Source organism: Acinonyx jubatus, chromosome E1, assembly GCF_027475565.1.
Source record: "Acinonyx jubatus isolate Ajub_Pintada_27869175 chromosome E1, VMU_Ajub_asm_v1.0, whole genome shotgun sequence".
In the NCBI taxonomy this organism is placed as follows: Eukaryota; Metazoa; Chordata; class Mammalia; order Carnivora; family Felidae; genus Acinonyx; species Acinonyx jubatus.
In genome coordinates, this window is record NC_069397.1 from 54,520,825 (window position 1) to 54,533,579 (window position 12,755).

The following is a 12,755-nucleotide window of genomic DNA, read 5'->3' on the forward strand; positions in this document are numbered from 1 at the left end:
TGAGGAGAAGATGCCCGGGGCCCTGGCCCCAGAGATGGGGTGGGGGTGCAGGTGCTGGGAGAGTGGCGCCTTGGCTGGCCAGGCTGCTCCTTCACTCCCCCTTCCCGCCCACAGGAGATCTCCCAGGAGCCCCGAGACAAGCCCCGGAGGCCTAAGAGCTTCCAGCAGAAACAGGAATTTTTCCAGAAACTGGGTGAGGGCGCTCGAGGTGGCAGGCCTGTGCAGAGACCTGTCCGCCCCAGCCTGTCCAGGGCATGTGGGGTACATTCTCCTCCCCTGCGTCAATGTAGCCTGTCCAGGAGGCCGATGGGCAGGCCAGGTGGAGAGTAATAGGGCCATCTGGGGCACTTTCAGGGCAGCAGCAGATCAAGGTGAAGACAGTGAAGCCGCCGGCCAAGATACAGATCCCCCAGGAGGAGGAACAGGACGAGGAGCAGGACGAAGAGGAGCCCAGAGCAGGTGGTGGGGAACACGGTGGGTAGGTGGGCAGGGCCCGCCCTGTGGGCGTGCACAGGGTCTCACCTGTTCCTTCTCCTCCTGGCCAGTGCCATCCCCTCCTCCTCCCCCTATAGTGAAGAAGCCACTGGCACGAGGGGGGGCCAAAGCCGCACGAGAGGCTGAGGCTGAGCCGGCCCAGGAGGCGGGGCCTGGTGCTGATCCGGAGCCCGCACAGGACAGAGACCTGGTCCGCAGCTCGGACCCCGCGCCCCGACGGCGGGCAGAGCCCAGCAGGGAGATCCGCAACATCATCCGCATGTACCAGAGCCGCCCGGGTCCTGTTCCTGTGCCAGTGCAGCCATCCAGGTGGGTCCCGGGGGTGACCAGGGCTGCCCACTCCCCAGGGAGTCACCCTGTGGACTCGTGACCTCTTACTTCTCTCAGGAGGCCCCCAACGTCTTTCATGAAGAAAAACAACCCCAAGGATGAGGCTCTGGCTAAGTTGGGGATCAGTGGTGCCCACACATCCACATCGGTGAGGCCCTATCCTGTCCAGGGCATGGCTTCTCACCTTGGGAGTCCAAGGCTCTCTGGGGTAAATTTAGCCTCACCCCTAGAGCCAGCTGTGCAAATTCTCTGTGCCTTCTCCAGGTGCTGTCCCCCAGCCCAAAGAAGGGCCCCCCGCCACCTGTGGCCCCTCGACCCAAGGTCCCAACACAGCTTGGGCCCTCCAACTCCATCAAGGAGGACCAGGGTCTGTTTGGCCAGACTCCGCCCACTGCCCATGCACCCCCACCTCCTCCAGCGCCCCCACTGCCTGGGGAACCAGGGACCCTTTCAGCGGAGCCCCGTGGTGAGGAACCTCTTGTCGCTCGGTGGTGGGCTTCGTTGAGACGGCTGGGTTCCGAGCGGCCTGTCGGCACTCACGGCTGAGGTCGGCCGCTCGGGGTGCTCAGGCTTCGGGACTTTGGAGCCCCAGCTTCCTCATTCCCGTCCAGGGCGGGGCCCGGGCACTCCTGGCGCCCATGTGGCCCTGAGGGACTGTCACAGGGTGGTGTCCTCAGTACAAACCTGGCAGCTCCATCAGGAATTTAGTGGCCCTGCTGACCTGGTGAAGGACAGCAGGGAAGATGAGGGCTGGAGACGGAGGCAGGAAATGGGACACGGGCAGGACGGAGGCAGCAGAGGTCGAGTGGGCAGAGCCCTCGCAGGGCCCCAGGGAGGTGAGGGTCTTCTGTCCCCATATCCCTGCCATTCGGGCTCTGGCAGCTCCTCGCCTGAAGCTCTCTGGCCCTTCCCTCTGCCAGGCTTGATGGAGCCCATGGGGGACCAGGGGGTCTCCACCCAGCTGCTCGTGCCCTCTGGCAGCGTGTGTTTCTCCTACGTCGGTGCGCCCTGGAGGCTGTTCCTACGCAAGGAGGTGGGCGCGGGGGGTGGGGGGCTGGCCGCCGCGGAGGGGTGGCAGGTGGTGGGCGGGGGCCCAGCGTCTCCCCACACACGAACACTGGGGCTGCCTCCCCACAACCCACCTCCTCAGGCCTGGTTTTCCTTCTGGGTCTGAGAGGAAGTGGGGGGCCAAAGAGGGGCACCGTTGCCAACTCTTTTCCATCCCCGTGCTCTCCAACAGGTGTTCTACCCCCGGGAAAACTTCAGCCATCCCTACTGCCTCCGGCTCCTCTGTGAGCAGGTGAGGGCCCGGGCCACCTGCAACATGGACAGACAGACTGCTCCTGCGTCCGGGCCAGGTTACCGTCAGTGCAAGAGGCAGGAGAGCAGCAGTACTAATGGGGCAGGTGCTGTGTTTCGAGCCCTGCCTTTATTTAACATCCCTAAGAGTAAGGACCACTACTGGCCTGTAAGGAGGATGCAAAATCAAGCGTATATAGTCCCCAACATGGGCTCCGGCACCCGGCAGACGCTCCCCGATGCTTCTTTGCCACCGCTGAGTGCTCCCAGGACCCTAGCTCTTCCCCCAAATTCCAGAGCAGCCTCCCCCAGGTTCTGTTCCTTCAGGGGGAATTTATCTCAGGTGACTGAGGAACAGCAGCCCGCTCATGCAGGTGGCCGTGGGGAGGCGAGTGGGAGCTCCAGGTGGAGGTGGCCCTGGGCTCAGAAGTCCCACGTCCCTCCCTGCTCCACCCATGCCCACGGGGCTCTTTAGCTTTTCCTCCGCATGTGGCTGCTTCCACGGTGAGCTCTGGCTTTGGGATCTGGTGGTGACCACTTGGCTCTGCCCCCCAGATCCTGAGGGACACCTTTGCCGAGTCCTGCACCCGGATCTCCCAGGATGAGCGGCACAAAATGAGAGAGCTACTGGGTAGGGTCCAGGGACCCTGGAGTTGGGGAGCTGAAGAGCTGGGGGGGGGGGGGGGAGAAAACTCTGGGGTCCCCCTGTGAAGGAGCCTGAGGACAGTCTGGGGCCATTCCTGCCCACAGGAGACCTGGAGGTGGGTCTAGATTCGCTCAGTACCACCGAGGACAACATCAAGAAGCGCATCGTGGTGGCCGCTCGGGACAACTGGGCCAATTATTTCTCCCGAATCTTCCCTGTCTCGGTCAGTGAGGCTGAACGTAGGGCTGGGGATGGCAGTACCACAATCTGGCTCCTAGCGTGGCCTGCGTGGGCCTTTGTGGCAGGGATGAGAGCTGGGGGTGGGGTGGGCACAATGGAAGGACCCCCCCGGGGCATCTTGGATGGCGGTGGGGAACCGGGAGCCTGTCACCTTCCTTCCGGGCAGGGTGAGAGTAGCAATGACGTGCAGCTGCTGGGCGTGTCCCACCGGGGGCTGAGGCTGCTCAAGGTGACCCAAGGCCCCAGCGTCCACCTCAACCAGCTGAAGACTCTCTGCTCATACAGGTGAACCTGGGCTGGGGGCGGGGCTGTGGATGGCCCCCGGGGTGAGAGGGCTCCCAGCTCATGCCTCCACCTGTGCACAGCTTTGCTGAGGTGCTGGGCGTGGAGTGCCTGGGCAGCTCCACTCTGGAGCTGTCACTAAAGGCTGAGCAGCTGGTGTTGCACACGGCCCGGGCAGGTGCCATCAAGGCCACGATTGAGCTGTTCCTGAGTGAGCTCAAGAAGGCAAGCGCAAGCTGGGCAGGGGGCTGGGTGGGGGCAGGGGCTGGTCAGCGGAGCTCCCTCAAGCCACCAGGGGTCCTCGGAACTCTGGAGTGCCGGGTGGCGGGCGAGGCCAACAGGGGGAGCAGGTGAGGCGGGCAGGACCGGGGCTACAGGCAGCCTGGCTCCCTTACCTGCCCGCCCTCTTGCCTGCAGGACTCTGGCTATGTCATCGCCCTGCGAAGCTACATCACCGATGACCACAGCCTCCTCAGCTTCCACCGTGGGGACCTCATCAAGCTGCTGCCAGTGGCCGCTCTGGAGCCCGGTATCCTTGGGGGGCAAGCAGGGTGGCTGGCTCAGGGAGGGCAGCCCCTGGCAGAGCCTCTGAGGGGCAGAGGGGCCAGGCGGGTGAGCCACCATCCTTGGGTGCCTTCCAGGCTGGCAGTTCGGCTCCACCGGGGGCCGTTCTGGACTCTTTCCCGCCAACATGGTTCAGCCAACTGCTGCTCCAGACTTTTCCTTTTCGCCAGAGAGGAGTGGCCGGCACATGAGTCAGCTGCAGCACGGAGAGCCGGGGCTGGCTCGGTGGGAGAGGGCCACGGAGGTGAGGAAGATTGGGGGGAGGGCGAGGCCTAACTAGGAGTCGAGGAAGCAAAGGGCTTGATTGCCCCTGAGTGGCCAGGTCCACCTGCCGCCTGGCAGGTGGTGCTTGGTCTGATGCTGCCCCTCTGCCCTCTCCCAATTTCTTGCCTGGTCTCCTCAGCAAGGCTGTGAGCTTCTTGCGGGCAGGGCCTGGGCCGTATGGTCTTTGTGTTCCCTCGCAGCGTTGGAGTGGTCCCCTAGAAGATGCTCAGTAAACACCTCTTGACCCTCCTGGTGGTGTGCTCCCTCCAGCTGCTCTCCCTGGGTTGGGCTGGGTGGGGGCTGGGCATGGCCTCTGGACAGGCCCGTGGGCACTCGGGTGGCATGAGACGCCCTGTGTTCCCAGCGCCATGCCCACCCCCGGAGCCAGACACACAGTGACAACTCCGAGGCCACCAGCTCGACCCACTCTGCGGCCTACCTCTCTCTGTCCACGGAATCCCACAACTACACCATGCAGGAATTTGCCCTGAACCACTTCCGGAAGCCTCAGACCTTGTGAGTGCCCCGGGCCCACCCTTCTGCTTGCCCATCCTCAGTCTCCCTGAAGTAGGCCTTCCTGCTCAGAGCCACCAGGCCCGTACTTTTAGCACTCTCCCTACACAGCCTGCGATGGGGGGGAGGGGGGGCAGGCAAGCAGGGCTGTCTTCCCCTCTGCCCCCTCAGGCTGGACCACACACATGGAGATGCTAAGAAGGCCATGGCCAGCCTGGTGCAATACACCAAGGTGAGGGGGACAGGTGGGGAGGAGTCGGGCCAGCGGATCTGCCCTCTGGCCCCCACAGACCCCCAACCCAGTCTCTTTGGCCGCAGGCTCCCATACAAGAATCGCTCATCAGCCTCAGTGATGAGGATGCCAACAGGCAGGCTGTGGAAAGCTTCCAGGGTGAGTGGCCACAGCATCCTGTGTCCCCATATCCGTGGTGCCTTGGACCTAGGTGCCAGGTCTCCTTCCCTCCTCGAGTTTGTCAACTCAGGGAAGCTCACTGGTGGTTACTGTACCTCAGAGCCCTCACCTCCTTCTACACACACCCAAGGAGTGGTGGGTCGTGGATGGTCTGGACAGACAGGCCGCAGTATGTCCAGCTGGCTCTGGGCCGTATGCAGCCACAGGTGCCCACGGCACCCCTCTCTCTCAGAGCCCTGTCTCCTCATCGCTGATGTGGAGATTGCTCTGCTCTGCCTGGCTCCCGTGCATTTTCGAGAGCAAGGCAGGAGACGATGGGGAAAGCCCTGTCTGGTGACAGGAGCCAGGGCCAGGCCCCCCCCCCCCCCCCCCCCCCCCAGCTCACCAGCTTCTCCTCCTGCCTGTAGTTCTGATGCAGTTCATGCAGGACCAGCCCAAGCCCCGGGGCAAGAATGAGTCGGAGCTCCTTTACGAGCTGCTGAGGGTAAGCAAAAGCTTGTGTGCTGAAAGCTGGTTGGGGGGGGGGGGGGGGGGGCGGGTACCATGTGCCCAAGGGTCTGTTCCGGTCTTCATACCCGGGCCTGAGTGAGTTCCCCTTTCCCTTGGCCACTAGTCTTTCAAATGATCCAAAATTTACTGAGTCCCCATTACATGCTGGGGGCATGGCCGTGAACCAAGCAGGCCAGGTCCTCGCAGAGCTTACAATCTGGTGAGAGAGGACAGTCGCAAAACCATGACACAACGTATCCAAGAGTTCAAAGTGCTGTGGGGAATGACACAGCAGGGAAGGGGCTGCTACAATGCAGAGGCTTGGTGACAAGGTGACACCGGAGCAGCGATCTGAGCGAAGCCGGGGAGAGAGGCACGTATGCATCCAGGCAACACATGCAGGCGGAGAGAGGGGCAGGGGTGACGGTCCTGATCAGGGCGAGTCTCTAGCACCAGCAAGGCCAGCATGGCTGGAGCCCAGCGAGCCAGGTCAGGGTGGAGGATAAGGCCTGGGAGGGGTGGCAGGTCCAGGTCATGGCAGGCCATCGTAGGCTATTACTGGCACTCTGATTTCTCAAGAGGAGGGGCACTCGAGGAGGTTGCAGAGGGACTGGCTTACACTTTGAGATGGCTCTGGCTGTTTGCCACCCCTCCCAGGGGGGTGTAAGGGCCAGAGGAGGTTATGGCCACGATCACCAGGCGAGGGCGGTGCTGCTGGCTGAGCCCACAGGTAGCAGCAGAGGGGAAAATGCTCAGAGCAACAGGGTTTGCTATGAATTATATGTGGGGTGTGACAGAGAGGGGCCAAGGGTGTCACCGAGGCCCTGGGCAGAGCAGTGACCATCTTCAATACGAAGGCCCGAGGGAGGAGCAGATCTGGGCTGGTGCAGGAATGTTTTGGGCATGTGAAATCTGGGGTCCACTCTTCCAAGCAGGGGGCCTGGGTTCAAGGGAGAAGTCTAGGCTGGAGGCAGGCACTGGCAGACAGCAGGTGGGAGCAGCTGAGAACATCAGGGCGCGTAGACAGAGGCCCGAGGGCACGGTGTTCCCTAGAGGTCAAGGATAAGGGGAGCCAGCAGAGAAGACAGGGCCGAGCATAGCCCATAAGCAGACGAAAACAGTGATTTAGAAAGTGACCACTCGGGCACAAGCTGTGACAAAGACCAAGAGCTGGCCGCCTGCCCGTGGCCGTTAGCAGGATTTCTCCCTGACTTTAGACCCCATGCCACCCTGCCCCCACAGCTGTGTCGGGAGGAGAACCTCAGGGATGAGATTTACTGCCAAGTCATCAAACAGGTCACAGGACACCCTCAGCAGTGAGTATGCTGAGCCAGGGGGAGCAGGGAGGACAGCCCGGTGCCGAGGCCGGGATCTGGCCAGCCTGAAGCCCAGGCTCTCTGCCCTGCAGGGAACACTGTGCTCGTGGCTGGAGCTTCCTCAGCCTCCTCGCAGGCTTCTTCCCCCCGTCAACCACGCTGATGCCCTATGTGACCAAGTTTCTGCAGGACTCAGGCCCAAGCCAAGGTGCCTATGGGAGGGACTTCCAGCCTGGGGTCTCAACAGCTTGGCGAGGGGTTTGGAGATGCCTGTGACCCCAGCCTGCTTCCCCTCTGCAGAGCTGGCCCAGAAAAGCCAGGAGCACCTCCAGCACACAGTCAAATATGGGGGGCGCCGGCGGCTGCCCTCTCCGGGTGAAATTCAGGCTTTCCTGGTACTGGGGGGGAGGGGGGTACAGGTGGCTGGGCATTTTGGGACTCCCTGGTGGGGGATAGGAAGTTGGGGCCTCTGGCCACTGGAAGACTGACCCTGCAATCTGTCTTGGCAGAAAGGGCAAGCAGTCCGCCCGCTTCTCATTCACTTGCCAGGGGGTCTGGATTACAAAACCAGTATCCAGACTTTCACGGTGAGCATGGGGCTGCTGAGGAAGAAGGGCTGGAGGAGATGGGAAAGCTGTGGCATCAGGACCGCCCCCCCCCCAGTCCCCTGCCCCCCCCATGGCCCTGTCTCTGTGCCCAGGTGGCAGCAGAAGTGCTGGAGGAGCTGTGCCGGCAGATGGGCATCACTGACCCCCAGGAAATGCAGGAATTTGCCCTCTTCCTCATCAAAAAGGAAGGTGAGCGGGGCGCCTGGGTGGCTGTCGGTTGAGCGGCCGACTTCGGCTCAGGTCACGATCTCACGGTCTGTGAGTTCGAGCCCCGCGTCGGGCTCTATGCTGACAGCTCGGAGCCTGGAGCCTGTTTCCGATTCTGTGTCTCCCTCTCTCTGACCCTCCCCCGTTCATGCTCTGTCTCTCTCTGTCTCAAAAATAAATAAACGTTAAAAAAATTTTTTTTTTAAAAAAAGGAAGGTGAGCCCCTTGCCTGGGGAGAAATCGGTGGGGGGGGGGGGGGCAGGCTGGATTCCAGGAGGTGGCTTACCTGCCAGCTGTGTGCCCGTGAGTGAGGCAGGTTCCCACGCTGGGGCTGGCAGGCCTGCGGGCAGGGTTGACCCTGGACGGCAGGGCAAGCTGTGGACCTGGGTTCCCCACTCAGGCGAGCTGGTGCGGCCCCTGTGGCCCCACGAGTACCTCAACAGCGTGTTGGATCAGGACATGAGCCTACACAGCCGGCGGCTCAGCTGGGAGACCCAGCTGCACTTCGATCACCCCACCTACATCACCACCCACTACAAGCAGGTCAGCTGCCACCCCTGGCCCCCACCCAGCCCCGGGCAGCAACTTGCAAGCGAGCCCCTGCCGGGGTGAGGGACCTCCAAGCCTCCCTCCCCCGAAGAAGAGATGGTGACAGGACCGAGCTCGAGCCCCAGGAGCCACCACCGAGTGGGGTCTTTGAGGCACAGCTGTCCCCTCCCCTCACTGCTGTCCCTCCTCAGGTGCTGCGGGACTATCTCCAGGGGAAGCTGTTGGTCAGTCCCCAGGCAAACGCCCAACTGGCCAGGCTGGCCGCCCTGCAGCACCGCAGCCAGACCCAAGAGGACCGGCTGTCAGAGTGAGTGTGAGGGTGGCCCCACACCTCCCGTCACCCCTCGTCCCTGCCGGTGCCGAGGCCCACCTCAGCGTGCACCCGAGGGCCTCTCCTTCGGCCCCCCACCCAGTCCCCCAAGGTCAAGGCCGCTCAACTTGCACCTTCCTGGCCTCAGTGTGATGGGCCTGGAGTAGTGGAGGCTGTGTACACCTGACTTCCCCATCCCAAGCTCCTCAAGGGCAGGGCCCAGACGTCATTCGTAAGACCGGATTCCCAGCCTCACCTGCCTGTGGTAGCCTTGCTCGTTTATTTAGCACCTGCTGTATACCCAGCCTCGACTGACCAGTCTGTGTCGTAGGCAAGACCTGTTGGCTTACTTGCCAAAGCCGCTGCAACGGTTAGTGAGCACGTCAACCATAAAGAACCTGATGGAACAGGAGTTGAGGTGGATGCAAGCATGCAGCTCCCAAGAAGCACAGATCAGCTTCATTGGTGGGTCTGGGGCCCTGGGGGTTGCGAGGGCCGGAGCAGGAGACCGTGAAGGGAAGGGGTGAAGGTGCAGGGCAGCTTCTCTACCTGCCCTGCCTCGCTCATCCAACCTGGAGGCCGTCGGGCAGGTCCCAGGGCCACAGTGACCAGAACTCCTCTCCCGGCCCCTCCCTTCCCAGAGGCTGTGAGCCAGCTGCCCCTCTTTGGCTACACCGTCTATGTGGTGTTGCGGGTCAGTCAGCTGGCCCTGCCCGGACCCAGCCTCCTGGGACTCAACCGCCAGCACCTCATCCTCATGGACCCCAGCTCCCAGGTGGGCCAGGCTCCCGCCCCGATGCTGGCCTGAGCACCTTGCGCCACTCTCCCACCATCCACGGTGACCCCTCCCCTGAGAGGGTCCAAGCTCTGCTGTCTCTACTGCCCCCAGAAACTGTACTGCTCCGTCGCCCTGAAGGACCTGCAGAGACTCCACCTGCTGAGCCCCCTGGAGAGCGATGGGCCCCCTGGCCTGGAACTCAACTACGGCTCTGCCGACAACCCCCGGACCATCTGGTTTGAGCTGGTGAAGGTGAGCGGCCAGGGCCTCCGATGACATCCTGGGAAGGCAGCGCACGTGTGACCCAGGCCTGGCGTGGGGTGGGGGTGCAGAGCGGGGAGCCCTGTCCTCATGTGCCTGTGCCCCGGCAGGCCCAGGAGCTGAAGCACACCATCGCCTTCCTGAAGGACAGCGGCACTGCTTCCAACTAACGGCTGGCCTCACCCAAGAAGAGGGGGAGGGGGAGGCGATGAGGAAGGGGCCCCTCCCACATCCAAGTCTGACTGGGAGGGTCTCCCTTGGGTGCCATCAGGCCATTTTGGTTTGGACTCCACTCCCCCACCCCCCACGCCCGGCTGTTCTGGAACCTCCCACAGCACGGAGCTCCTGGCCCACGTGGAGGCCGTGAGGCAGGAGCTACTACGGTGACATCAACTGGGAAAGAGAGTAGCAAGACTCCCCCCTGGGGGTTCCCGGAGTGGGGGCTGCAGGAACTCGCTTGGGCAGCTGATGCTGCCTACCCTGGGGGAGATGCCCGTACGGCGCCAGGCCCTGGCTCAACACCAGAACGATCCCAGGCCTGGGAGAAGCAAATGCTGAGGAAATAAAACTCCCAAGAGAAAAAGGCTGTGTTTGTGTTTGGCGGGGGAGGGGTGTCAAAACCAACAGGACTTTTATTTCTCAGGTACGTCTCAGTCCGGCCTGGCCTTCCTGACCAGGAACTGAGCAGAGCGCAGGGCGCGGAGGCTGCCCTTCTCCTGAGCTCTGCACCCAGGGCCAGCCTGGAAGCTGGCCTCGCAAGGGAAGGGGGGAGTGGCCCAGGACCTGAAGGGGCCAGCGCCTCAGACGGGTGGGCTTCACCCTGGCTTACAACTTGTTAAGAATAAGAGGTGGAGGGCCCACGCCTTCCTCCTGTTCCCCTGGCAGCAGCGACACCGCCCCACTACCTCCTAACCTGGGGATCAGGCTCAGAAAACCCAGCCAAGAGAGGAAGGGAGGCCAGGAGGAAGAAGACCTCAGATTTTGCAAGCAGAAAGGTGGCTGGCCTCTGGCCTCCGACCTTGATTTAGGAGGCATCTGGGGCCATCTCCAAAGCAAGCATGGTTGGAGGGGGGAGGGACCCTGAGCAAAGAGGATGCTCCTGATGGCTGCGGGCTTTCCACCTTCCCATTCCTGAGCGAGGCCCAGGTTGGCCCCCGGTTGAGGCCGGAGGAGCACTCTGGCCCTAGTGGGCAGCAGCCGGTCATCTCTGTGGGTCACACAGGCCGTGCCAATCAGCTTCACTCTCGCACCGGGCCCGGCCATGGAAAAACCGCTTGATGAAATGCTGGGCCTCTTCCTTTACTACAGATTTGAGAAGGGGAACGTGAGGGCCAGTCCCCTCCCCACCACCGAGCCCCGCAAATGCTCCCTGGCCTGGTGATGCAGGCACTCACCGCTCTTTCCGGGAGGAGTCTTCTGAGTCAGCGAGTGTGAGAGGTGGCGGGCGAAGGCTTTAAACAATTCCTGGAGGCGGAGGGTGACAGGAGCAAAGGGTGCAGACCCCTGCCCTGCCCCCACCAGTGGCCCATAGCCATGACCCAAGGGCAAGGCGGGCCCAGGGAAGCAGGCAGCCGGCCTTAGGACCTCGCCTGCTTCCGCCCCACTTTGTCCTGGCTATAGGTAGGACCTGTCCTGCGCCCAGGTATCCCAGGCCCAGGAGAGGGCAGAATCCACCCACCTACCCTACCTTGGATGCAAACTTGCCCTCCTTGTAGAAAGGGGTCAAGCATTTGACCACAACATTTGCAGCCTCTTTGAGGGAGATGCCAGGGACTGGGAGAGGACAGGAGCCTTGGGCTGTAGGGTTCAAGGTGTTCTGATCGCTGGCCGAGATGCTGTCCTCAGCTTCAGCTAAGATGGAGGCATTGGCTGAGAGGCAAGGCCTCTTCTGAGCCTGGTTCTCTGGGCTCTCCTGTGCAGGACCCAAATGGAGCATCACTCTCGGGCTCCCTGTCACGGCCCCTCCCCCTCCTTCTGGAAGACTGGGCCTCAGCATCCGCTGGCTCCCTCCAGCCCAGCCCATCTAACTCTGGGATGTAAAAAGAGGGAATTTTCCCCAAATCCCTAATCGGGAGAACAGAGCAGACACCAGCCTGGTCTATAGGCCTCCTCCCCCGTGGCCTCATCCCTGTCAGTACCTGCTGGGTTCTGGGCCGCTTGCCCGTGTGTGTCTCCTTTGTGGGGGTGGGCTGGCCTTCAGGGGACCCCTGGTTTCTGGGTGGGCAGGACCTGGCCAGGGAGGAGAGCAGGCGTCAAGGGCTCCAGGCACCAGCTGCACCCTCAGCTCAGCTGGCCCAGCAGAGCACACCCTGGCCAGGGCTTCAGAGATCCAGTTAGCAAAAGAGGTTCCAAAGAATTTCAGAACTATCAGAGCCCTTACCTTGACCTCTCACTGGTGCACTCCTTGGTCTGGGGGGACGCAGCCAAACACCCCAGGGCTCCATCCTCCCCTGCACACTTCTCTGGGACCGCTGGGGGTCCCCGCATTCCCTCACGGGAAAGTCTGGCACCTCCTGTCCCTGGTGCTGAGGTGAGGGGAGACGGGCTCTTGGCCCTTTGGCAGAAGCGGGCGATGTTCTGAGAATCTTTGAGGGCTGCTGCGGCTAGGAGCTGTTGCTTCTTGCTGGTCCGGGCCTTGGCAAGGGGACTGCCCTTAGAGGGACTTGTCGCCTTCCTCTCAGGGGAGGACCCCCCACAATGAGCACTGCTTCCAGGGGCCTGTCCTCTGGGCCTCGGGAGGCACTCACTGCAGTCCTCACTCTGGAGGCTGCGGGGCTGGCTGGGGAGCTCCCGCTCACCTCCCAGCACAGGCTGGGGGGCTTGCTTCTCGGCCCACGTCTTCTCCATCAGCTCAGTGGCCGTCTGGAATGGGCAGGAGCCTTTGGGAAAACCAGCTCCCACTCGCTTGGGTTTCAGCTGTGAGGAAGAAGAGAGAGGGTTCTGACCACCAGGTCCTCGAGGACACTCACGGGCTGGTCTGGAATGGCTCTTGGGAGCGGAGGAGGGAGAAACCAGGCAGGACACTGCTAGGGGGTCAGGCTGATGAGAGAAGATATGTGGGGGCTGCAGAGGTACGGCTGGGAGGGCAGGGAGGCTGGAGGGCCTGCCCCAGGGTGCCTAGGGCCAGGGCTACGGCGCCCAGAGAGGGCCAGTGGCCATACTGTGGCTGAGGACAAGGGGAAGTGATGCCTT

The 12,755-nt window shown here is 62.6% G+C and overlaps 2 protein-coding genes across 3 annotated transcripts in view; one reads left to right on the forward strand and one right to left on the reverse strand.

Moving 5' to 3' along the window:
• The window catches only part of LOC106987745 (unconventional myosin-XVB), a gene marked incomplete at its 5' end in the record, with an annotated part of 31,173 nt that extends 21,027 nt beyond the window's left edge, over positions 1-10,146 (forward strand). The window contains 28 exons of the mRNA XM_053211852.1: positions 115-193; positions 355-459; positions 546-804; positions 883-973; positions 1,090-1,291; positions 1,746-1,858; positions 2,066-2,125; positions 2,680-2,755; positions 2,875-2,993; positions 3,177-3,295; positions 3,376-3,517; positions 3,710-3,821; positions 3,934-4,100; positions 4,485-4,636; positions 4,805-4,865; positions 4,952-5,024; positions 5,453-5,529; positions 6,777-6,850; positions 6,943-7,058; positions 7,151-7,245; positions 7,360-7,437; positions 7,551-7,647; positions 8,066-8,208; positions 8,406-8,521; positions 8,856-8,989; positions 9,166-9,299; positions 9,414-9,554; positions 9,674-10,146. Coding sequence (XP_053067827.1) covers positions 115-193; positions 355-459; positions 546-804; positions 883-973; positions 1,090-1,291; positions 1,746-1,858; positions 2,066-2,125; positions 2,680-2,755; positions 2,875-2,993; positions 3,177-3,295; positions 3,376-3,517; positions 3,710-3,821; positions 3,934-4,100; positions 4,485-4,636; positions 4,805-4,865; positions 4,952-5,024; positions 5,453-5,529; positions 6,777-6,850; positions 6,943-7,058; positions 7,151-7,245; positions 7,360-7,437; positions 7,551-7,647; positions 8,066-8,208; positions 8,406-8,521; positions 8,856-8,989; positions 9,166-9,299; positions 9,414-9,554; positions 9,674-9,733 — 3,195 coding nt within the window. The remainder of the gene's footprint in view (positions 1-114; positions 194-354; positions 460-545; positions 805-882; positions 974-1,089; positions 1,292-1,745; positions 1,859-2,065; positions 2,126-2,679; positions 2,756-2,874; positions 2,994-3,176; positions 3,296-3,375; positions 3,518-3,709; positions 3,822-3,933; positions 4,101-4,484; positions 4,637-4,804; positions 4,866-4,951; positions 5,025-5,452; positions 5,530-6,776; positions 6,851-6,942; positions 7,059-7,150; positions 7,246-7,359; positions 7,438-7,550; positions 7,648-8,065; positions 8,209-8,405; positions 8,522-8,855; positions 8,990-9,165; positions 9,300-9,413; positions 9,555-9,673) is intronic.
• Positions 10,146-12,755, reverse strand: part of RECQL5 (RecQ like helicase 5) — a 35,312-nt gene continuing 32,702 nt past the window's right edge. For both annotated transcript variants that reach the window (XM_053212291.1, XM_027052313.2), the window contains 5 exons: positions 11,944-12,479; positions 11,702-11,792; positions 11,251-11,475; positions 10,958-11,027; positions 10,146-10,865 (listed from right to left, as the gene is read on the reverse strand). In XM_053212291.1, the coding sequence (XP_053068266.1) occupies positions 10,765-10,865; positions 10,958-11,027; positions 11,251-11,475; positions 11,702-11,792; positions 11,944-12,479 (1,023 nt within the window). In that variant the 3' untranslated portion in view covers positions 10,146-10,764. The remainder of the gene's footprint in view (positions 10,866-10,957; positions 11,028-11,250; positions 11,476-11,701; positions 11,793-11,943; positions 12,480-12,755) is intronic.